This window comes from Rhinopithecus roxellana, chromosome 7, assembly GCF_007565055.1.
Source record: "Rhinopithecus roxellana isolate Shanxi Qingling chromosome 7, ASM756505v1, whole genome shotgun sequence".
NCBI classification, from domain to species: domain Eukaryota; kingdom Metazoa; phylum Chordata; class Mammalia; order Primates; family Cercopithecidae; genus Rhinopithecus; species Rhinopithecus roxellana.
Window position 1 is genome coordinate 2,307,720 of NC_044555.1, and position 25,060 is coordinate 2,332,779.

At 37.1% G+C, this 25,060-nt stretch overlaps 1 protein-coding gene across 3 annotated transcripts in view; it reads right to left on the reverse strand.

Annotated features, from left to right (window-relative positions):
• Nucleotides 1-25,060, reverse strand: part of DMD (dystrophin) — a 2,245,117-nt gene that overhangs the window by 337,901 nt on the left and 1,882,156 nt on the right. For all 3 annotated transcript variants that reach the window (XM_030933724.1, XM_030933725.1, XM_030933726.1), the window contains one exon: nt 7,787-7,933. In XM_030933724.1, coding sequence (XP_030789584.1) covers nt 7,787-7,933 — 147 coding nt within the window. The remainder of the gene's footprint in view (nt 1-7,786; nt 7,934-25,060) is intronic.

The following is a 25,060-nucleotide window of genomic DNA, read 5'->3' on the forward strand; positions in this document are numbered from 1 at the left end:
ACAAACCTGCACATTATGCACATGTACCCTAGAACTTAAAGTATAATAAAAAAAAAAAAAAAAAAAAAAAGAGCAACCTATAGTTTAGAATATGTTAGAGCAGTTTTACCTACATCTTACTGCAATATTTTGGGAGAGGTGCTTTCTAATTTTTTTTAACCCTGTGTATTTCTCATTAACATTCCAAAAACTGGAGAAGTGCCACATAATAAAAGTACTACTTAGTATCTGCTAATTGAGAAAAGGCTAGTAGCTGATAAAAATTTGTATGTTTTGTAACACAACTGCTTTACTTATGAAAACTAGTGGTACATGGGCAACGTAATTTTGTATTCAAGCTGCAGACAATGCTTGATGCAAAATATATCTTTACACCTCTCTGTAAAACTCTATGATCTGTAGTTTGGGAATGAATTTCTGTATGTGGTTACAAATAGACAGCATCTTCTGGGAGCATGATAGAAATGCAGAATTGCAGGCCTCACCCGATACTAAATTTCTGAAAACTACTTTTAGGCCAATGCTATCCAATAGAAATATAACGAGTGCTACATGTACAATTTTAAATGTTCTAGTAGGCACATGTAAAAATTATGCAGAAACACTGTCCATTGTTTTAGCTGAAGCGACAGGCTCACTTCATTCATTTTCAAGAAAAATAACCGTTTGAATAATCATAATAAATGAATGATATTCATTATGACATTTTACCCAAGCAAATACATAAAAATACTATCATTTCAACATGCAATCAATATAAAAATGAGATATTTTATATATTTTTGGTACTAAGTCTTTGCATCCTGATATATTATATATATATTATATATCACTTATATATATCACTTATAACACATATATCACATATATATAACACTTATAACACATATATCACATATATATATATCACTTATAACACATCTCACTTTAGACTGGCTGCATTGAAGGGCTCAATGGCCATATGCAGCTATCATACTGGACAGCACAGTTCTAGACCGTGTGATCTGAAATACAGTAAATATAAATCCATATAGCAGCAAATTGTGTTTCTGGGGATCTGTTAACCGTTTCCCTTCATCCTTCACGTTTCCCTTTATCTTCCTCTTTATGCCTCATAGAAAAGTTAAGCACTTGGTTCTCCATGATTCTGTAGCACTTGAACACTCCTCCAACACAGAGCTTTTGGGATGGCATTATACTTAATTTCCCCAGAGTCTAAACCCTTCACAGTGTCTTACAGAAGTCATATATATATATATATATTTAACTTTTAAATTTGTCTGTAGCTGACAAATACTTAACATAGAACAGGGGTTTTCAAAGTGTGGTCCATGATTCAACAGCATTAGCCTCATTTGAAAGTTTGTTAGAGATGCAGAGTCTCAAGCTCCACACCGGACCTACTGAATCAGAAAGTTGGGATGTGGAGCCCAGTTATCTGTGTTTTAATAAGCCTTCCAGGTGAATTTGATGCTTGTTAAAATTTGAGAACAACTAATATAGGAAAACATGTTTATTTGGAGAATGGCTTCATATTTATCATTTTTTCCTGAGTTCTGTGGTAGAACCACAAGCTGAATCATTTTAGGTCTTCTTAAAGAAAAAGTCAAAGAAGGACATGCTAGAAAGACATCGGTAGATGTCTTCTCCTTATCCCCGGTTAGTGATAGGCCCGCGTTATTTGTAAGAGCAGATGGCTAGGCACTGTGTCCAGAAGTGACCCCATAATGGAAAATGATTAGTACAGGATCATTTAAAAAAAGATATGAGGAAAATGTTCAAAATCTGTCAATACATTTAAAGGATCAAATCCTGTGCTTAATGATGGTAAGAACAAACATACATAGATACAGATAAAAGACCTGCTTAGAAAATCTTATCTCACCAAAGTAGAGAATATAAATGGCTCTGATGTAAAAATTGCTTGTTTGGAAAAAAAACAAAAAACTGTTCATTTTTTTTTTTTTAAAACAAAGCCACACAAATACTCCTATTGGTTAGTTAACTATGATCCCATCATATCCTCTCACAAAGTTTACTACTATGACTATATAGACCAAGTTTCCAATAAGAAATTATTGAAGAATTTGTAAACCAGAGATAATAATGGGTACTGTTTTTGTAGTATCAGTGTTATGATAGTATGTATATTTCTGGTTTCTAACACTGAGAAAGGACGAGAGGGGTGGGTCATTATGGAAGCAATAAAAGAGAATCCATCTTTAAAGCTTTACTTGATATAGCATAAGCAGTAAAGGGAGTTTTGTTTAGTATGTCCTTAGACCAAATACGATAATTACAATGTCTTCTATGTACACAGTAGATGCTCAATCAGTGTTGATCGAATGAAAGAAGGAAGGGATGAAAGAAGGAATGAAGTGTGCAAAAGATGAGGTTCTAGATCCCTGTGACAGCAAGTTACCACAGAGGTATACAGATGGAGTGTAATGATGTCTACATGACTTTGGAAGAATCTTAGGAAACCTTTAAAAAACATACATAACTTATGATACTGTTCTTTGACATATATAAAGAATCTCATAACTGGAAATGCCTTCATATTATTCAAATTTTTAAAGGTTTGCATTTCCATGAGTTCCTACAGTCAAGAAAGCACCTATTCCTTATATTAAGGTGTTTTTGCAGCTTTTGTGCTATTTGTGAGTTTACTCATGAGTAAAGAAAAATGGTATAATATTCCTTTATATACTACTTGTGCTTGGTGAATAAAGAGATTGACTACATTACTCAGTGTGTGTACCATTTAAAAATTAGAAAGGTTTATCATCATTTTAACTTTTTTCTCACCTGGTTTAGATATTCATTTCTACTTGGTCAAATATTAGCATTAGTTTGGCTTTAAGAGCTGATTCATTGAAATCATTTTTGGTTGATATTAGTACAATTGCTGAGTTCTAAAGGCAATGAGGAATATAATGCTTTAAAATTTTATATTTGAAACAAGTGTGATTTTTAAGGGGTACACTGCACTGGGTTCATTAATCCATTGGTTTATAAAAGGAAGATTTAAAAGTTAATATACCTGAGAAGCATTTCAAAAAGGAAGATATATGTAAAAAAGTGAAGTATTTATACCTGTATGTCCAAAATAGCTTTAAAGTATTGCTTTTTTTATTTTTATTTTTTTTTGAGATGGTGTCTTGCTGTGTTGCCCAGGTTGGAGTGCAGTGGTATGATCTCAGCTCACTGCAACCTCTGCCTCCCGGGTTCAAGCGATTCTCCTGCCTCAGCTTCCCAAGTAGCTGGTCTACAAGCGTACACCACCACACCCAGCTAATTTTTGTATTTTTAGTAGTGATGGGGTTTCACTATGTGTTGGCCAGGCTGGTCTCAAACTCCTGACCTCAAGTGATCCGCTTTCCTTGGCCTCCCAAAGTGCTGAGATTACAGGCATGAGCCACCACACCCAGCCGGTATTGCTTTGTTAAGTCCAAACTTAATAGGACTTTGAGAAGAGGAGACTAAAAGAGCATGGGAATAGCAGTTCAAAAAACCTGAGTCAGATCTTGACTGATACAAGTTATGTGACTGTGACTATGGTACTTCATGTTTCTAAGCCCCGGTTTCCTTATGTGTAAAAGGGAATAATGATAATAGGTAATCATAATACAAAATCACAAGGTTGTGATTCTTAGATGAGAGAATGTACATGAGAACTTTTTGTAACTGCAAGGAGTGATGGTTTCCTACACCACAAAGTCAAATGGTCAAATAGTAACATGCATACCAACGTGTCTACTCTGAGGAAGAAAATAGGACTTCGTTCCCACAGAAAATTTCAAACAGGCAAACCAATGTCTCTTACATTTCTATTAGAAGATTCAAAGTCAATTTGGAACTCTCTATACATTGATTCCATACATAGGTAAATTGTGACTGGTTCTGATTGTATTGTTGGTGGTCACATCTCTTAACTGGTGTCACCATTTTGACTGATATTACAGACAGCTAAAAAACTAGCATGGCTTTCCTTGAAAATTAAATGAATGGATAATGCAAAGAACCCAGGATATTCTGATATCAAGTAAAAACAGACTGATAGTATGTAACTCTAATCTTTCTGTTACAGTATTTTGCCCAAATTTAAGACTCTTTTTCTTTTCTCAGGTTTATATCTACCTTTCTACCACTCCAGGTCTCTACTTTTATATATTTATTCATTTATTTATTTTATTTTATTTATTTATTTTTTTGAGACGGAGTTTGGCTCTGTCACCCAGGCTGGAGTGCAGTGGCGCAATCTCAGCTCACTGCAACCTCTGCCTCCTGGGTTCAAGCAATTCTCCTGCCTCAGCCTCCGGAGTAGCTGGGATTATAGGCGTGCGCCACCACGCCCAGCTAAGTTTTGTACTTTTAGTAGAGATGAGGTTTCATCATGCTGGCCAGGCTGCTGGTGAACTCCTGACCTCCAGTGATCCACCTGCCTTGACCTTCCAAAGTGCTGGGATTACAGGCATAAGCCACCATACCCGGACAGTTCTCTACTTTTTGATTTTTCTTTGTCTTAGCAGACAGAGGCAAAGATGAACTTGTACTTGGTTTTTATCACGATTTAAAGATTGACATAGCATTGTGACTAAATTCTTTAGTTTCATAGAAATATAATGTCTTTTTTTGACATTTACTATTTAAAAAAATATTATGTCATAATAGTGGTGGGCTCAAGCTTCCCGCCACAGAATGTGGAAAATGCTTTAGCCTCACATACGTTGTTCTAAATATAAAATATTCTCAACAGGACGTATGAATTGCTTTTCCAGTAATAGGAAAAAATTGTTTGATGTGAACTTCATTTCTTGCTTTCTTCTTTTTCTGAACAAGGCTTCACATTTATAATGTAGCAGAATTATCATCAAAGAAAAGAATGGAACTAACTTGACTCGGTTATATGCAAACCAAAACCTTGAATTTATCAGCTTTCTGCTAAAAACACTTTTTAAGCATATCTTTAAGTTCATGTTAAAAAATAGAAACATGAAATTTGCTACAATGTAGAGCAGATACCACAAACTGAACTGTTTAATAGAAGGCTGTGTATATGTGGGTTTAGGGATGAAGAGTTTAAAAGTTAGAGTTATACAAGGAGAAATATAATTTCAACAAGCCACATTTGTATTATGAATAAAGAAAGCAACTTCATTGGTTTTAAACTAAATTCTGTCAAATGTGTATCTCCCCCAGATATCTAGAGACAGAATCACAGGACTGAACTGGATGTGACCTTAGACAAAATAAATTTCCTCATTTAAAAAATGAGGAGAATTAAAGCTGAGAGAGGTTAAATGGCTTTCCCACAATAACATGGTCAAATAATGGCTGAACTTAAGTTTGAAGTTAGACCTCCGAATAGTCACTCCAATGCTCTTTGCTATATCATACTATCTCCTTACATGTGTTTTCCTGTACTTATAACCAAGTTTTTATTCACTGTAAAGAATGGCTACATATTAAGCTATTAACAATTTTTTTTTTTTTTTTTTTTTTTGAGACAGAGTTTCACTCTTGTTGCCCAGGCTGGAGTGCAATGGCGCAATCTCGGCTCACTACAACCTCTGCCTCCCGGGTTCAAGCAATTCTCCTGTCTCAGCCTCCCAAGTAGCTGGGATTACAGGCTTGCACCACCACATCCGGCTAATGTTGTATTTTTGATAGAGATGGGGTTTCTCCATGTTGGTCAGGCTAGTCTCGAACTCCTGACCTCAGGTGATCCACCTGCCTCAGCCTCCCAAAGTGCTGGTATTACAGGTATGAGCCACTAACTGCGGCCACTATTAACAGTTTTTCATACCTTACATGCAAATAAATAGTGCAACTAGAATGGATCACTTAGCATTGATTAAAAAAAAAACAAACTTTTTCCACTAGTCATAATCCTTTGACCTCATTTGGAAATCTACATGCCACTGTCACAAATCTTTTACCACATTCTGAAAGCAAATGTGGCATTCTACTCTCTAAAGTAAATTATAAAATATAATTGGGACTAATGTGGCCATTGGTTTCCTTTGGACATTTATTACTTTCCTTATTTATACTTAAGATGAAAAACCTACTAAGGATGAAACAGATAAGATTTTAATAGTACTCAACCACTATGGAGCAAACAGAGAAAGGCATATAATCACTTAAATATATTCCCTTGCTTTAGTCGATGCCACTTATAACAATCTATAATACAAATACTTCAGGACTACCTATCACGACAAGAATTAAATTATGTGAGATCTCAAGAGGTCTTGGATTTACAACTTATTTTTATTAAAGATCTAGCAATTCTTTAACAGGGCTTTCAATCACACCCCTAAATGGACTGACAATAGGAAAGTGATCTGGTTTATTACATTTTTCTTATTAAAAAGTTAAAACCAAGTATTTTTAAACCCAATTTCCTCAGGAGCATACCTTCTGCATCCTATGAAATTGGAAAGGAGAGAAAATGATTCTCTAATTCTATGGTTAAACTAATTTTAGGGTGTTGGGGTATAACATGGTGTCCTTCCCACTGAGAAGGTAGACACATCTCTTCCACCACTACAACCATTACCCTACGTGAATTAACTCATTCAATGTTACAGTAACCATGTTAGAGATGAGTAAATGGACAACCAGAGAGATTAACTGGCCTCAGGGTCACTCAGCTAATATGTTAGATTCCAAAACCTGTGTACTGTAATAATAATAATAATAATAATAATAATAATCATATCAAGAACTAGAATTTGTAGAGTGTTTATCATTTGGCATGTTTGCTTCCAAGCACTTTCCATTTATTTTGACTTATTCATCCTAATAATAAACTGATATTGTAGATAATTTTATTACCCCATTTTTTTTTCAGATGAAAGACTGAGGCTCAGAAAGGTTAAGTAATTTGCTCCAGGTCCCACAGCTAGTAAGTGTGACCTTGAGCACACTGACATTCCCTGTATTTATTGTGCAAACCTATGAAAAACTTTCACATGTAAGTTTGTGATAGGATGCTGTTTCTTTAAATGACTTTTGGACATATCTTACTATTGACTCTTGTTTAAATTAGGATTTCAAAGGGAAAGATGATTTTAAGAATCCAAGCAGTAAGAGTACAAAGGAACTGCATGGCGGCAATTCACTTCTTCCATCATGATTCAGCATTATTTTCTATGTTTATTGTAAGAATACTGCTACACAGAGTTTAGATGTTCCCTCTAACTCTCATGTCGACATCTGATCCCCAATGTTAGAGGTAAGGCCTAGTGGAAGGTGTCTGGGTTGTAGGAATGAATCCCTCATGAATGGCTTGGTGCCATTCTCACGGTAGTGAGTGAGGTTTTGCTCTAGCAGTTTTCATGAGAACTGGCACCTCCCCTCCCTCTTTTTCTCCTCTTCTCTTGCTGTGTGATCTTTGTACACCAGCTTCCCTTTGCCTTCTGCCATTAGCGGAAGCAGCCTGAAGCCCTCACCAGAAGCAGATGCTTCTTGTACAGCCTGCAGAACTGAGCCAAATAAACACCTTTTCCTTATAAATTACCCAGCCTCGAGTATTTCTTTATAGCAACACTAAACAGACTAAGACATATACGAAACTCTAACTTTTCATTGCTTCCAAAATTAATATTAATAATTTGAAAATGTTTAGATGGGAATTATAAACTAATATAAAATATCCTATCCTCACAAATATTACCATGAACATTAAATGAAAAAAGTACTTTCATTGTTCTTTACAAATTGTATCTGTATATTATTTTACTGTAACAAAGGACAACAATGTTTACTATGTGCCTACCTGCAGAAGCTTCCATCTGGTGTTCAGGTCTTCCAAGGTGCTGAGGTTATATGGTGAGAGCTGAATGCCCAAAGTGGTAAGCTGGCGAGCAAGGTCATTGGCGTGGCTCACATTCTCTTTCAGAGGTGCAATTTCTCCTCGAAGTGCCTGTGTACAATAGTCAAAAGCAAATTGGAAGATGAGAATATTTAAAACAAGAAGAATTGATACCTGGGCTTATTCTCTTTAGGGTGCGGTGCCAGTAATGTTTGCTCTATGCTATGGTTTGAATGTTTGTGTTCCCCCTCAAGTTCCTATGTTGAAATCCTAAAAAATAGAAAGAAAAAGAAATCCCAACACCTAAGGCAATGGTATTAGGAGATGGGGCCTTTAGGGAGGTGATTTTTTGGGATTAGTGCCCTTACAGAAGAGACCTCAGAGAGCTAGCTAGCTCCTTTCGGCATGTGAGGGTGCAGTGAGAAGGTGTTTTCTATGAGGAATGGGCCTTCCCCAGATACCAAATCTGCTGGTATTTTGATCTTGGACGTCTCAACCTCCAGAACAGTGAGAAATACGTTTTTGTTGTTTTACAACCTATCCAATTTATGGCATTTCTATTATAGCAGCTGGAACAGACTAAGACAGTCTATTATGGTAGTATAATAACAATGGATATTTGTCAATGGAGGAACAATAACTACTATTTGTTGAGCACTTCCTAGGTGCCTAATGCCATGATGAGCTCTATACATACATAAACTGATTTTCTTTCTTTCCAACAATCCTATGAGGCCAGTAGTTGGAGAATTATAATTTTATATATGAGAAAACAAACTTGCAAAGGTTTGTTTTCAAAACAAACAAACCTTGCCAAGCTCTCATGGGTAAAAATTGAGGAACCTGGGATACATATATGCAGGTTTGCCTGCCTCTAGAATATATATTCTTAACTATTATATTATATGCTTCCCCTAAGAAATTCTGGATTGGCAAAGTAACAGGAAAAAATATATTGCTGCTGGATTCTAAATTCTACTCATGTCACAACCAGAAATGGATCCTTAATTTTTTTTTTACAATAGAAAGATACATTCAGTCATAAAATATTGCATCCATACTTTGCACCAACCACATCATAACAGTTTCATTTAGGGAGTAGGATATTTTGTCAAGTCCTAAGAATGACTTCTTGATCTCCTGGTATTTTAGTCCTTGTAGCAATGACTTCAGAAGGCTCCCGAGGGGCTTCTCAGCTCTCTCTGAAGCACTAGAGCAGAAGTCTCTGATGCAATACATCACAGCAATCCATTGAGCAGAAGAACCCTATGCAGATATGGGGGAGATATTACCATGCATCATATCTACCCTATCGAGATGGCATTTATGGATCTTTAACATGATGCATGATGTCCAAATGTTCCAATAAGCAATTTCTAAGGGACAAATTCCCTCACTTAGGAGAACAGTTTGTGTAATGTAATGTCTGTGTACAAGGACAGCATCACTTACTTGATTATGCGTGTTGTTTTGACTTGCTTGATCTGGGCAGGTGTTATTTCTCTGTCTGGTTCACTATGTTGATAAAACCATTGGTTACACTGACCTCATTTATAAACCTTGCATTTCTTCCCACTCCAAATCAAAGGAGCCAGTATGTACATTCAAAATAAGAATGACATTATCCTCTCAAAACAACCCGAATACTTCACTAACCTGTGGTGTTGTATAGAGTATAAGACTGTTATGTAGTTCTTAGATAATATAAGACATTGTGATAATCGCTCTGTTTAACAAAGTTTTAAAAAGTGATCATTAAAAACATTACATTAAGCAATCATGGGGTTTCTTTTGGAGGATAATGAAAATGTTCTGGTATTAAACAATGGTGATGGTGGCACAACCTTGTGAATATACTAAACACCATTGAATTGTGCACTTTAAAAGAGTGAATTTTAAAGTATATGAATTATATATTAATAAACACAAACAGAAGAGAGCCCCTTCTGACCACACATGTACAAAAAAAAAATCATATGTGATGTATTCATCTTTATTCAACTTCGTGTTAGTGGAATGTCATTGGAATCAGTGTGAGATTCAGAAAGTTTTATAGGGGTTGATACTAAATATTATTCCATTTCCTTATGAATAAATACATGGATTAAAAGTATCAGAATAAGTGCCCGTGGAGAAAGGTGGTTTAAATCCGTATATATGAATACTTATCTCTAAAAGGAAATGATCCATAATAATTTTGTTTCGCATAATAGAAAGGTTAGAAAACAGATTTCTTAAATGTCAATGGGGGAAACTTGGACAGGGACAACAATTACAAAATGAAACCATTCTCTTCTGGATAATAACATGCATTTCTAGCAGCCACAAATAAATATCATGTGAGGAGAAACTGTAAACAGGAACCTCTACAGAGAGGGCAAGCCAGTAGGCAGCATCTTTCAGTAATACAGGTGAGTCCTTTGTGTTAATCATCTCTCTTTACAAGCAAGACTCTCAAGCCAGTAAGCTGATTATCCTACCTCGTTAAGTCATATCTAGATTTCAGTTCCCTTTAGGTGACACAATGTACATTTTCAAATGTCTCTTATTAGAATATTTTGATTTTCATTTTCTCCCCCAAATTCCTGAGCACACAATTTTAATCCTGCATCAATGTTTTGGAGGATGAAAGGGATTCAAAAATAAGTTTTGGTACTCATAATTAATTGCAACGTTCTCCCTTTTCCTCCCTCTTTTTCTTTTTAAAATTTACTTTTCTTCTTTAAAGTTTACCATAAGATCTTGTCATTTCTTTTTTTTTTTTTTTTTTGCTCCTTTCAAGCAATGATAATGGAAGTTCTCTTAACTAATCTCCACTTAAGACTCACCAAATTAGCCAAAGTCTTCATTCTCTTTGTGAAACAGCAGTGATGGGAAACTCGCACAGCCTCAATAAAACGTTCGAGGTGCCTGTCAGTATGTGTGGACCTTCTGCTCCCATTAGTTGATTTTTTACAACCGTCAGTTGTGTGTATGTTCTCAAACCTATCTTTGCCAGTTACTATTGTGACTACATAATTTCATAAATATCCCCTAAATCATAAAAATACTAGTTTAAAAAGAAAAGAAAAAAGTTATGATTTCTATAAAAACCAGGCCAAGTACTCTGGAAAGCTGCTTCAAAAAGAAAAAGAAAATAAATATTGTTGAAGTAGTTGTGAACAAGACAACTGCTAAAGATGAAGAAAACAACCCAGACCAGGCGCGGTGGCTCACACCTGTAATTCCAGCACTTTGGGAGGCCGAGGCGGGTGGAAGGGTGGATCACTTGAGGTCAGCAGTTCGAGACCAGACTGGCCAACATGGTGAAACTCTGTCTCTACTAAAAATACAAAAATTGGTTGGGCGTGGTGGTGCATGCCTGCAGTCCCAGCTACTCGGGAGGCTGAGGCATGAGAATCGCTTGAACCTGAGAGTTGGAGGTTGCTGTGAGCCAAGATGGCACCACTGCACTCACTCCAGCTGGGGTGACCCAGCGAGACTCTGTCTCAAAAAACACACACAAAAAAAGAAAAAAATGCCAAATGTTCAGTTTAATCTGAATTCCTAAATTTCTGTTAAAATATTTGACAATGGAAGCTTTGATTGGTGCGAGGTCAGTTGATAAACAGATAACTGGGGGCAAAGGTTCACTTCAGGGAAATCTCTAGATGGGGCTGAGCAGACTAAAGGACTTCAGTCGTCTAGAAATCATGAGGGCACTCAACACATGAAGGTGGAAGAAAGGAGATAACAGATAGTAGGAAAGATAAAAAGGAAAAGGAGGCAGGAGAATGCTCATGTCAGTCTTCACTTTGGCATTTGACTCAGGTTTTGGTAGCAGCTCTGTACCACCCAAGGATGGCTCATTGCTGTGGGCTCTCAGTGCCCAGAAGCATACATAACAAGAAGTATGGCCACCTAAACACAGAGTCACAAGACCCTCACCCTGTGAAGGGTGAACACAGGTACTTAGCTATTTAAATAGATGTGACATTGGTTTGGCTATATTTCACAGATTAGAGCTTTTAATATGACACACATAAATTTGTGTTTAAATTATTAAACACTATACCTAAAATGTCAAAAAGCACAGTTAACGCTGAGCAATATAATGTGCTATTTAAATGATATCAGGATTGCATTAGATTTTATTCCAGCTTGGAAGCAGTTAGTGAGAAAACATTGAAGAAAGCCATTATATGGTGGGTTTTCTTCGAATCACTTAAACATCTGAAATGTGTTCTCCATGAAACAGCAAACCAAGTCTAATTTTATTATGACTAGTTTCACGCAGGCAGAATTTTCAGTTCATTAAATGTTGTCTGATTATAGATACAAAAGTACTGATTTAGAATGATATGTAAGTCTGATATAATAAGTTTTTTCTTCATAAAAATTAAATTGCCTGTCATATCTTTGCTTATCTTTATGTAGCTAAGGATTTGTTCAAATACGCATTTAAAATTACAATCATCTACTACTTTTCTAAGAAAAGGAAGGAATTGTCTATTAACAAGGGAATCTCATTTTTGAGAGAGGAATTTTGACTTGACAGTTAAGAGAACCTTCCTACTGCAAAGCACAGAAGGTCAGTTGGAAAGACTGGAAAGAGTAAATTGAGGGAATTCTGCTTGGAGGGGTTTTATTTCCTCTGTGAAGTAGGAATCAACAGACCTGGCATAGTCTGCAGTGCCTGGCATAGCGTGCAGTGCCTGGTGTGCAATGAATAGTCACTGAATGAAAACATGAATTAAGGGTGAGTGGGAACATTTGAATTAATCGTAATAGAGACTGAGAGGGAGTTGACCTAAGAAATGTAATGAGGTTGGCAAACAGTGTTGAGGGCCCACTTGAGGATGAGGTTCAACATTTTTTAGCAGAATCAATCTGCCTGACTTTCTCATTTTCTCCAACAGTGTTGCATGTAAGCATGGAGAAAACAGTTGATCCAGGTTTGGGGTTTCGTCGGATGACTGTGGCTCACACATTTAGGGATAAGGAAGTTTCAATATTAGCCAGGATGTAATTGAAGAAACATACCGTAGAATCTAAACTGGATTAGGAGGAAAGCAAAGCAAAATGAAGCTTGTAGATGGAGAGAAAGTAGAGGGGTCAGTTGTGGAGGTCCAGGATAATCCATAAAAGGCCACAGCAGGAGTAGCTGCACAAACAAGCGACAGAGAGGGGAGACTCTGGGATGCTCACATTAGCTCTACTGGATTTGCCACTTATGAGTTTATTTATAAATGGTGTGATACACACACACACACACACACACACACATTATATATATATATCTGGCTATCTATATATCTGGCTATATATATATAAATATATATAGTGCTTCTCAGCATTTGAAAAACTTCCCTTCTTAGGGATGTTAAATATTCCTCCCAAAATCTTAACCACTAACTCATAGAGGTCCTATCTCACTTACTACGAATTCAGAATTACTAGGTTCCAACAATGAAGTGTTATTCTTGGGCTACATACACTGTGCAGATAAATTTACATGACAAATATTACTTAAGTAGGGACTAATAGCATTGCTGTCTACCATGAATCCTTGTCAAACAAATGTTTGTTAACCAAGACTCTTGAAAAATAGCCTAAAAAGAGGAGTTGCTAGGAAAAGTCCCAGCATTCTTCATGCTGAGCTAGTCATGAGAAGCCAAGGATGAGCAATTAGAAATCATGTCCTATAAATATTGGTGTTTACTACTTATCCTGGGGTTCTTCCATGTGGTTCAGGGAAGCCCTCACAGAATGCAGTTACCCAGGAATTGGCAGCAGGTACAGCCCAGCTATGTTTTGCAGCTTCTGCATTTATCAGCAGATATATCATCCTCATGGGACCAAGAGAGTCCAGGATTGTATCTTGCTTTTTCCAGAGGATCAGAGGCCTACTGGAATCTCTCAAAAACCTGGGCGGAATGAGCTACTCAAATGCTGTTGAAACAATTAAAAAGAAACACAAGTTGGGGTGTAAGCAAGCCCTTCATGAAATGTATCAGGCTCAGAGACTTCCATCGTTATCTGTAATTTTTGACTTTTCACTCTGGTTGGTTCCCTGACTGTTCTGGTGCCCAGAATGTAGGTACAGCTTTTCTTTCCGATACCTACTGCCTTCATCCAGGTTTTAGAGAAGCAGAGTCTGAGTGCTCTTAAGAAAAAGGGAGTGATAGAAGCAGGAAGACAGGGCAAGAAAGTTAAGTTGGGATGTGGTATGGGCTGGAGACCAGCATCAATCTGGCCCCATGGGAATTTCCAGAGCACAAATTGTACAACAGCAGGTCCCATGTTGAGACAAAGGGGTTGTCCCTTTGTACCCCTGGTGGTTTTAAGCGAGAAGGTGTGGTGGAACGTGCCAGTCAAGGTAGCTTGCTTTTGACTGAGGGAGGTTTTCTGGAAAGGGGTGAAACCATGAGGCTTTAGCAGCCAATACTCAGAGTCACTGAGGAATGGGCGCACCAACCCAGTGAACGAATCTGGCTGGGGCACCAACAGCATCAACTACTTAGATTAACTTCATCTGCTTTCCCGATAGCCATTACCCTTGAACTTCAGTTGTCAAGCACTTACATTTTAGTTTTTTGTTTGTTTGTTTGTTTGTTTTTTCAGGAGACTTCTTTTCTTTTCTTCCTTCTTTTCTTTCTTTCCTTTTTTATACAGAAGACTTCTTCCTTTCTTTTTTTGGGAGACTTCTTTCTTTCTGTTTTTTCCTTCCTTCCTTCCTTCCTTTCCTTTTTTTCTTTCCTTCCTTTCCTTCCTTTTTTTTTTTTTTCCCCAAGGTGGAGTTTCACTCTTGTTGCCCAGGCTGAAGTGCAATCTCGGCTCACTGCAACTGCTACCTCCCAGGTTCAAGTGATCCTCCTGCCTCAGCCTCCTGAGTAGCTGGGATTACAGGTGCCCGCCACCACGCCTGGCTAATTTTGCATTTTTAGAAGAGATGGGGTTTCACCATGTTGGCCAGGCTGGTCTCAAACTCTTGACTTCAGGTGATCCACCTGCCTCGGCCTCCCAAAGCGCTGGGATTATAGGCCTGAGCCACCGCGCCTGGCCTGCAGGAGACTTCTTAAGTGAATTCTCATTACTAACACTATGGGGCTATTTCATAGCTCTCTAACAAAACTGGGATTGTCACCCTTTCTCTAAAGTTGAGTCCCTCGTTTCTGCCAAATTCTGAGGGACTGCGTGGAGCTAAGACAAAGGGAATACTTTGCAGACTGAGTGAATACAACCCTCTGCCTTTAGCATCACTTATGCTTCTGGTAGAGACATTCTTGACAATAAATTATGCCATTGAAGCATGTACTTTTTTTTAAAAAAAGTAGAGATGTGATTGCATTTTTTTTCCGGCAACAGTTTTTATTGTGATAGCCTGAAGACAAAATATTATGCAGTTTCTTTTCATTGTCTCCTTGCATTCAGTTTTCAGGGCAATTCTTGTAAACTTTCATATTTGGGCATGAACACTTTTGATGAGCAAACTGAATAAGAATATAAATAATGAAACAGACTCAGAACTAATGGCCTAGATTTAGCATAATCAGAAACACTTAAGAAAGGTTAAAGTAAAAAAAATAAGATCTTAGGAAAACAATATCAAGTTTGTAGGCATGAAGAAATTTAGGGCTTTTATTTCCCAAGCGATTATCAGTAATTAGATTTTAAGTATGGTTTCTTCTCAGACTCAACACACTTCCAAATTTGTGGCATTAAAAAAATAGCAATTAACTGCTCTGTGTTTTCCATAAAGAATCCACATCTTTTTATGAAAAACAATCTCGGCCAGGCACGGTGGCTCATGCCTGTAATCCTAGCAGTTTGGGAGGCTGAGGCGGGTGGATCACCTGAGGTCAGGAGTTCCAGACGAACCTGGCCAATAGGGTGAAGCCCTGTCTCTAGTAAAAACAGAAAAATTAGCTGGGCATGGTGGTGCACACCTGTAGTCCCAGCTACTCTGGAGGCTGAGGCAGGAGAATGGCTTGAACCCGGGAGGTGGAGGTTGCAGTGAGCTGAGATTGCAACATTGCACTCCAACCTAGGCAACAAGAGCGAAACTCTGTCTCAAAAACAAAACAAAAACAAAAACAAAAAACTCTAGCTTCTCTTTACAATATCGAAAAAGAATATATACCCAAACATAAAAGGATAACTTTTTCTTTTTAACATTTTCTCTTTGCATTGATCATAATTCTTCATCTTTTAGGACATGGCTTTCTATGAAGCTTGTAACTCCAACGTTCTTAAAATAAAAGCCAAATTATATCTTGGCCATATTAATAGTGTCCATCTTCTTTCTTTTCTGTGTGCTCATATTTCCTTTGTGTATAAAATTTGGAAATGAGGAACAGGGAAGTATTGACCACAAAGGAAAAGTTTTTATTTTTAAGAACAAGTTGAACATAGCAGCAGCAATTGATATTTTGCAAACCATACACCCGGTAAGGGGTTAGTATTCAAAATACACAAGGAACTCCTACAACTCAATAGCAGGAAAACAAATCACCTGACTAAAAACTGAGCAAGTAACCTGAATAGACATTTCTTCAAAGAAGATATAGAAATGAGTATTCAGATTTATAGACAGGAAGTAGAATGGTGGTTTCTAGGGGCTGGGGGCAGGAAGCAATGGGGAATTATTGTTGTGTTTTCTTTTTTGTTCCTTTTGAGACAGAGTCTCACTCTGTTGCCCAGGCTGAGTGCAGTGGCATGATTTCGATCTCAGCTCACTGCAACCTCCGCCTCCCAGGTTCAAGTGATTCTCCTGCCTCAGACTTCCAAGTAGCTGGGATTACAGGTGTGCGCCACCACACCTGGCTAACTTTTGTATTTTTAGTAGAGATGGGGTTTCATCATGTTGGCCAGGTTGTTCTCGAGCCCCTGACCTCAGGTGATCCGCCTGCCTTGGCCTCCCAAAGTGTTGGGATTACAGGTGTGAGCCACCATGCCTGGCGGGGATTATTGTTGAATAGACACAGAGTTTCAGTTTTGCAAGATGAGAAGAGTTCTGGAGATGGTGGTGATGGCAGCAGAACAACATAAATGTACATAACGCCATGGAAGTACACATTTAAATAGAGTTAAGATAGTAAACTTCATGTAATTTGTATTTTACCACAATTTTAAAAAATCAAAATAAGTACAATTTATAGAAGAAGAAACTTGAACAAATTTTAGTTCCTTTAATTTCCTTGGGAAAACGTTTCTATAATCCTAACTCTGACTGCCAGTTATCTCTCCTTTATAGACAAAAAGCAAACAAAACCAAAACAAAAACCAAAAAACAAAACAAAACAAAAAACCCCACAAAACACTGCAGGCTTTCCAATGACACAATTAAAACAAATAAAAAGGTAGTTCATGAGTGTTTCACAGAGGCTAAATACAAAATATGCACAATTAACACAAAAAGGTTTTTAATGAGTACAAATAAGTCATTTAAGCAGGCCATGCTTTAGGTTGCTAAGGAAACAGAAAAAAATGCCAGTATTTTCTGTCTGAAAAATTTTTATTATATATGACAAAATGAAGCAAAATGGCAGTTAATGAAAGCCATTAACTTCCTTAAAAGTAAGTAATAATCCATAAACCATTAAAATATCAACCATGAGGATGTTCATCTTCAAATTCAGAAGTTATTTCAGAAAGATGAAGTTTTACTTTTTTTTTGAGATGGAGTTTTGCTCTTGTTGCCCAGGATGGAGTGCAGTGGTGCGATCTCGGCTCACTGCAACCTCCGCCTCCTGGGTTCAAGCGATTCTCCTGCCTCAACCTCCTGAGTAGCTGGGATCATAGGTGCCTACCACCATGCCTGGCTAATTTTTCTATTTTTAGCAGAGACTGGGTTTCACCATGTTGGCCAGGCTGGTCTTGAAATCCTGACCTCAGGTGATTCACCCACCTCGGCCTCCCAAAGTGTTGGGATTACAGGCGTGAGCCACTATGCCTGGCCTTAAGTTTTACATTTAACACATTTTTGGGCTTGCAATCATTTCTTGGTATGTGCCACATGTGTTAACCACCATTGTCCCTGAATGGGCCCTCTCCCTCCCCTAAATAGCTCAAAACATCAGTCTAAGGCAGTGATTCTCACACACTAGTGTGCATCTCATCATCATGCGAAAGGCTTGTTAACACAGAGATTGCTGAGTCCCACTGAGTGCTTTTGATTCAATGGGTCTAAGGTGGGCCCGAGAATCTGGCATTTCTAACAAGAAGTTAGAAAATGCTGAGTTCCTAGAACTCATCAACCTTTTTAAATTTATTTATTTTTATTTTATTTTTCAGACAAGGTCTCTCTCTGTTGCCCAGGCTGGAGTGCAGCAGTGCGATCATAGCTCACTGCAGCCTCAAACTCCTGGGCTCAAGCGATCCTCCTGCTTCAGCCTCCCAAGTTATCCAGGACTACAGGCACACACCACTGGTATTGATTTTTTTTTTTTTTTTTTTTTTTTTTTTTTTTTTTTTTTTTTTGAGAGACGGGGTCTCTCTATGTTTTCCAGGCTGGTCTCAAACTCCTGGACTCAAGTGATCCTCCCAAAGTGTTAGGATTACAAGCATGAGCCACCGTGCCTGACCCAAGCTTACTCTTGACTTAGAACCTTCAGATACACTGTTCCCTTTGCTTGGAGTTTTACATATCCACTTTATGCCTAGCTAGCTCTTATTCATATACTTCTGATCTCAGTTAGATGTGACTATTAAAGATAGCCTATCCCCAGTTTGTTGCCTTATATAAAGTGTTTCCTTTTCCCCTGCCTCTTAACATCCTAGTTTCCTTCTTAACCCTGATCACAATTTGCAAGTGCATATATATTTGCCTATTCATTTATTCATTGTCTGTTCCCAAGACCAGAAAATTTATTAAGGCAATTCTACATTATTGTTTTTCACCAGTATATGCCAAGCCCTAGTACATGATAATACCTCAATACATTTTTATTAAAGAACAAGCAGTCAAGAGAATTAGGCACTTCTGTACTAATTACTCATACTTCAGACCAATAGCTATTCTCAGACTGCTTCATAAACATAGGTTCTTACAGAAACCTGACACTGAGTTCCTAAATAAGAGAAAGCTGCTCATTTTCCTTAAATTCCATATCTGAATTATTTATATCTATCACTTGATCTATATTGGAGCATTGGCTAATTTCTGAAGCATCTCTCACTCTTTGGGCAAGAATATAACATTTCAGTTTTTGGTCTCTACCAGAGATTTTTAAAATAAAAATGGAGTAAGTGGGAAAAAAGAGAGGAAGTAACCTATTCAAGGAAAATATATTCTGCTTGTTGGTGGTGGTACAAGTTAGTGCATGTTTTCGAGGGCATTTTAACAACACGGAATAAAAGCATTAAAAATATTTATATATGAAAAGACTAGAAGACTACAAACCAAGGCCATCACGTAGAGTGGAATAGTAAAATTCAACTGAAATCCAGCCTGGGGTCTATTACCAAATTGGTTAGGCTTGGCATAGGACCAGGGATCTCTTCAAAAAAACAGTGCCGTTTTCTTCTTTGCCCAAAGAGGCCCTTGCAGGGATTGGGATTATAGTTGCTGGGGCTGAGATTACAGATGATATCTCTCTCTCTCTCTCCCCCCTCCTTCCTAATTTTTGGGCTTTTCCACTAAAGAAAAGTTACTTAAATAATGATATGAACTAAGAAGTCATCAAATAATAGACTGTAACGAAGTTCATTTACAAATATTTTGCACTTGCGTAGAAAAGAGACAGTAACATGCATACTTTAGGGGTGTTACAAAGATGGATGAGAAGTTTAGGCATATTAGCTATCAAATAAAATTTTTGACCAAGAAAATGCAGGACAAAGTATAATATTGTAGATAGCAGTCTCAAAGAGATTCTGTTTTCACTTATTAAAGCAAATTAAGCTACCTCTGCATGTCTGAATGATGATTAATAGAGGAATCTAGAATTGTGAGTTACCCGTGCAATATGCCGTACCTAGTTTGCTTTAGATGGAGCACATTTATTTAGTTTTGGTTCTAGGGGGAAGGCACTCACTACTGAAACAAAATGGATTTTTACTGATCTGATTTTTCATTCAATATATTATTAACTTAGAAATACTAAAGCAGAAATGAATCAAAGATTAATACAAATTTTTTAAGAGCTGTGATAAAAATAATACACAGAAGAGGGTTAAAAGGATTGCAAAAATGTCCTTTAATATCCAATTTTACTTTCAGATTATTGTAGTTCCTAAATGTAATTAATGTTTTTAGTCTTTCTAAAATGGCTTTATTTCTTGCAAGCAAAACAAAAAAGCAGGATATTCAACTACTTAAAGTCAAATGAAAGGAACATAAAATGAATTTTCTTCATTAAAATCTATGCAACATCCTGTTTAAAAATTATATTGCTAAATATTTAAAATAATGGTTCATCTTCTTTTCATCATATTCTGAGGCTGAAAAGAAAGTGTTATGTATTCACTTCTGAGCAATGCGGGCCCTCTGGATATATTATTAGTTGTTATTTTTACCTCTGTGAATACACGAGTATGTGAAAGGTCTAACTTCTTGAGTCAATAGTTTATTCAGTTTGTCATTTTTCTCACCATAAAATTGATATTTTCAAGATATTATTCTGATTTTTCTGATCACATCTTAAGGTAATATCTAAATTCATATCCTGTAATAGTCTGTTATGACAACTGCTATCATGATAATGTCCAGTTAAGCACCCGCAAATGATGAATAAATTACTACTTACACAAATGACTCTAAGTGTCAAGCTGTCTAAACAAGGTTCTCAGATGCGATTTCCAAAAAAAAAAAAAAAAAAAAAAAAAATCACTCATTGGCCAAATCTACCCTTTAGAAAAAGTGATTGATATTCAACTAACAGATATATTTAATAGCAATAAACATTTTTCTTTTTCAAAATAGGAGTATGATTTAGTGCCCTCAAAATCTGTGGGGGTGATACTGCATTGATTATCTAAAGGAGAATACAATTTCAGTAGAAAAAAGAGTTTAAAAATCTTTTAAAAATAATCTTTCCACTAAGAATTCAGTAATTTTAGATTCAAAGTGGGTCAGATTTCGCCAAGACCCTTCTTGCATACAACAATCAACCCCAAACCCTAGGCAGTTTTATAGCAGAAACGACTTTGAAAATGTCTTCCTTCAACCTTTATAAAACAAAATGAGATGGTTCCAAAGGTAATATTTTATTCACAGCATAAGCCAAAGGAGTAACAGAATTTATGCTCATTTGTTTAGCCTATATTTCTTTTAACCTTACGCTTTATTGGATGCACAAAAGTCACCCTGATATTGGATGACCTTTGTGGAGTATATTGGTTTTGTGAAGATCTAAAACAATGGACCATTCCCTCCTTTGCTTTAGCCCCATCCCTGCTAGAAATATGTGAAGACCAAAAACCAACTGGCAAGTAGAAGGTGAAGCAGGTAAAATGCTGTTGCATATGGCCTACTTGCTTGGGGGCAGATAAGAAACTTAAACCACAGGTCAGTTAAATGGGTATTATTTAATAAGACCTAATAGGCTTTAGGTTCACTACAATGGATAGATGTCAAAATAGGTTACAATGCTTTAAGTGTAGGAAAAAAGTAAAAGGAGACTCAGCAGCAGTCTGTCATTGGTTCTAAAAAGCACACCAATATATTGCCAAAGACTTTCATTTACTTTCGTTTCTACTTAATTCCTGTACTTTGGCATATATTGCCAATAAATTGACTTCACTCTGTTCACTAACTTGCTTATGCCGTGTTAAGATCATGATGATAGAATGTGAATATTTGATAGGGAGAAGTTCTAAATGAGTCATTTAAGTCTATAACGATGCATAATTCCGGAAAACCAAACTTCTAAAAATAAGTATGTTTTGAAACAGGAGTGGCAGGCTCTTAACTTTATGAAGAAAAAAATGTCACCATAAAAATCAATTCCTTAAAAGAAAATAGAAATTTATCTTAGTGTTAGATCCTCCAGCCTCATTCTGGTTAAGAGAATTCGACATTTCAGGGCTGAGCACACTGTGGAAACTTAATAAATATTGAGGTTTACAAACAAAAAGCATAACAATGATATGTGGACCAATTTTCAACAACACTGAAAATCAATGTGCCCTTACTCTGCCTAATTCAGTTAACTCAATTATTTAATGTACACTTGATTTGAGTGGATTTTACCATAGCTATTTCAATTTTACATTGAACATTAATCAAATTGCTTCTAATGTAAAATTTCATTTTTTCTCATCCTTCTCCTCTCCCAGATTCCAGAATGAGGGAAAAGTTTGTGTTTCATGTTTTTTGTTTAATGTTAAAAGCAAATTTTAAGACATTTGTTTCCATTAGTTTATCCCATAATTCTCATTTCATATACCACTCACCCTATATCACAACCATGAACTTTTTCACAGATATTTAATACATTGTTTTTTGCACCATTTTTGGGAAAAATCCTCCTTCCTCAACCACTTCAGTTAAGACTCTTTTCTACTTTCTCCCAGTGCTCCCACACTTTTACCTCATCTCTATTTCCACACACAAAAATATCCCCTCCCCCTGAACACAGAGCCTCAAGGGGTGGACAAGGTAAGTTATAAAATGTAGGCACTCCTGGAGAAGCTATTAGCTATTCATATCTAGCGAGTAGATTTTACTTAAAAAGTGTTGACTGATCCCAACTATTTTTCATATCCTAGATTCAGAAACTCTATAAAGTACTATTTCATCATCAGTATGTTTGGTAGAAAAGTGTAAGAAGAATTTTTAAATGTAATTGTTTTCATTGGTAAATGCAAAAAATATTTATACAAAGTGAAAAGTTATGTGACTAAATATATATATAGTTTGAGAGAAGGTCTTGCTTTGTCACCCAGCCTGGAGTACAGTGGAGTGAACAGGGCACACTGCAGCCTCCACCTCCTGCGTTCAAACAGTCCTCCTGCCCCAGCCTTTTGGGGAGCTGGGACTACAGGTACATGCCACCACACCTGGTTAATTTTTGTATTTTTTGTCCAAATGAGGTTTCACTATGTTGTCCAGGCTGGTCTTAAACTCCTGAGCTCATGCAATCTGCCTACCTTGGCCTCCCAAAGCGCTGGGATAAAAAGCTACAGGTGTGAGACACCATGGCCAGCAATGACTAAATATTTTTAATGTTAAAGTATTAATACTGGGAAGGCAAGTTATGCTGTTGGTCATCTGAAGCAACCCCAAAATTGTATTGGTTGTCATTAAAATACCAACATCAAAAAAACGAAATAAACAACTGTCAAAGCCTTCCACAAGTGAGATTTAGAAAAGAAGCCATTATTCATTTCAAGGTTCCTGAGCGAAACAATGCTCCCCTACCTAAACTATTAATCAATCCAACAGGAGGCCGTGTGTCTGCATTGGTTTTCAAACTAAATATTCTAGATATTTATAAATATAAAAGAAATAATAAATGATATATTACTTGTAATTGAAGAAATGCTAACACTACACAAAATATGTCTTTTTACAGTAGCTTTACTGTGGAATGTTGGTTCTCAGAATGTATCTCTGAACCAGCAGCATCACGATCACCTGGGAACCAGTGGGAATTCTTAGTCTTGCCCCAGACATTTTGAACCAGGAACTCTGGGGAAGGGGTTCACCAACCTGAGTTTCTAAAAGCCCTCCAGGTGATTCTGATGTATGCTAAAGTGAGAATCATTGCCACTGAAAATTCTTGACATTCTCAATGATGATGTCTTGATAACTCGAATGCCGAGACATTTACAGATTCCATAACTATAAAGCCAAACTCACTTATGAGGTCATTTTCTTACTAATAGTGATCAATTTCTTAGACTTTTTCATTCATTAACTCTTCTCTTCCATCACTAATTCTGATGAATAGCTATCAAGCTATTCATGGTAGGGTGGAGGGTAGGTGGATTTTCCATAAACAAAATTCTCATTATTTATAAAGAATTACTGTACATGCAAAAACAAAACAGCATTTAAAAAGTCATATTGAACATGAAGAGTGAGTGGATTACTAGGTTTACTTATTAGTTGCAGGAACACTTCACCTAACCTGGGCATCCATCCGTCAGCTGCTGTGATGGTTGACTATTAACGTCTTAAAGCTACCTGCCTTCTCCAGATGTGACCTCTGCTTACGGGACCCCCCTCGCCCAAGAGGTAACAATATCCCAGGAGTGGACCACAGCCAGTGGTGTGCTGCAGCAGAGCCCAAGAGCCAATTGTGTGCATCTCCTCCCAATTCCATATTCAGTGGCATTATGTTGGTAGCTGGAAATCAGCAGTGGAGGGAGTATTTACACCATGAAAACTGGTTTTGATACACACCAGGATTCATCCCACCTCAGAGCTAGTTGACAAATATTTGCCAGCACTTCAGTGGCACAGACAATGACTGGTATAAAGGCACAACTCCGGCCGGGTGCGGAGGCTTACACTTGTAATCCCAGCACTTTGGGAGGCTGAGGCGGGCAGATCACTTGAGGTCAGGAATTCAAGACCAGCCTGACTAACATGGTGAAACACCGTCTCCACTAAAAATACAAAAATTAACCAGGCTTGGTGGTGCATGCCTGTAATCCCAGCTACTCAGGAGGCTGAGGCAGGAGAATTACCTGAACCTGGGAGGCGAAGGTTGCGGTGAGCTGAGATCCCACCATTGCACTCCAGCCGGCGCAAAAGAGCGAAACTCCATCTCATAAAATAAAATAAAATAAAATAAAATAAAATAAAATAAAATAAAATAATAAAATAAAATAAAATAAAATAAAATAAAATAAAATAAAATAAAATAAAAGTACAACTCCACAGTGAGGTTTCTGCTCCAGCGCTTGCTCTCTCTCTGGATCAGACACAACGTGAGGTTTCACCTGAAATGGCATACTCGCTGGGCTCTTTCTTCTCTTGTATTATGCTTCCCTAACTCCAATACAGGCTTCTCCTGAGAGCAGACCCTCTATAAATTACAGACACCTAGACTCCTGTTCTCAGGGTCTGCGTTCATGGAACCTGACTTAAAACGCCATTTAACTCATTAGTTAAGTGTGCACAAAAGCTTCAAATAATACATGTTCAAAATTAAGAGCTACTAGTAATGGAACTTTGGATCACAATAATCAGATGAAACTGCAAAAGGTAAATTTGAAATAGCAAGGGTCTGCTCTTTTTGTCTGTGTACATAAAAGAAGTAAGTTGATGGAAAAAGATAAAGCCTGCACAAACTGGGCAATCCTTCA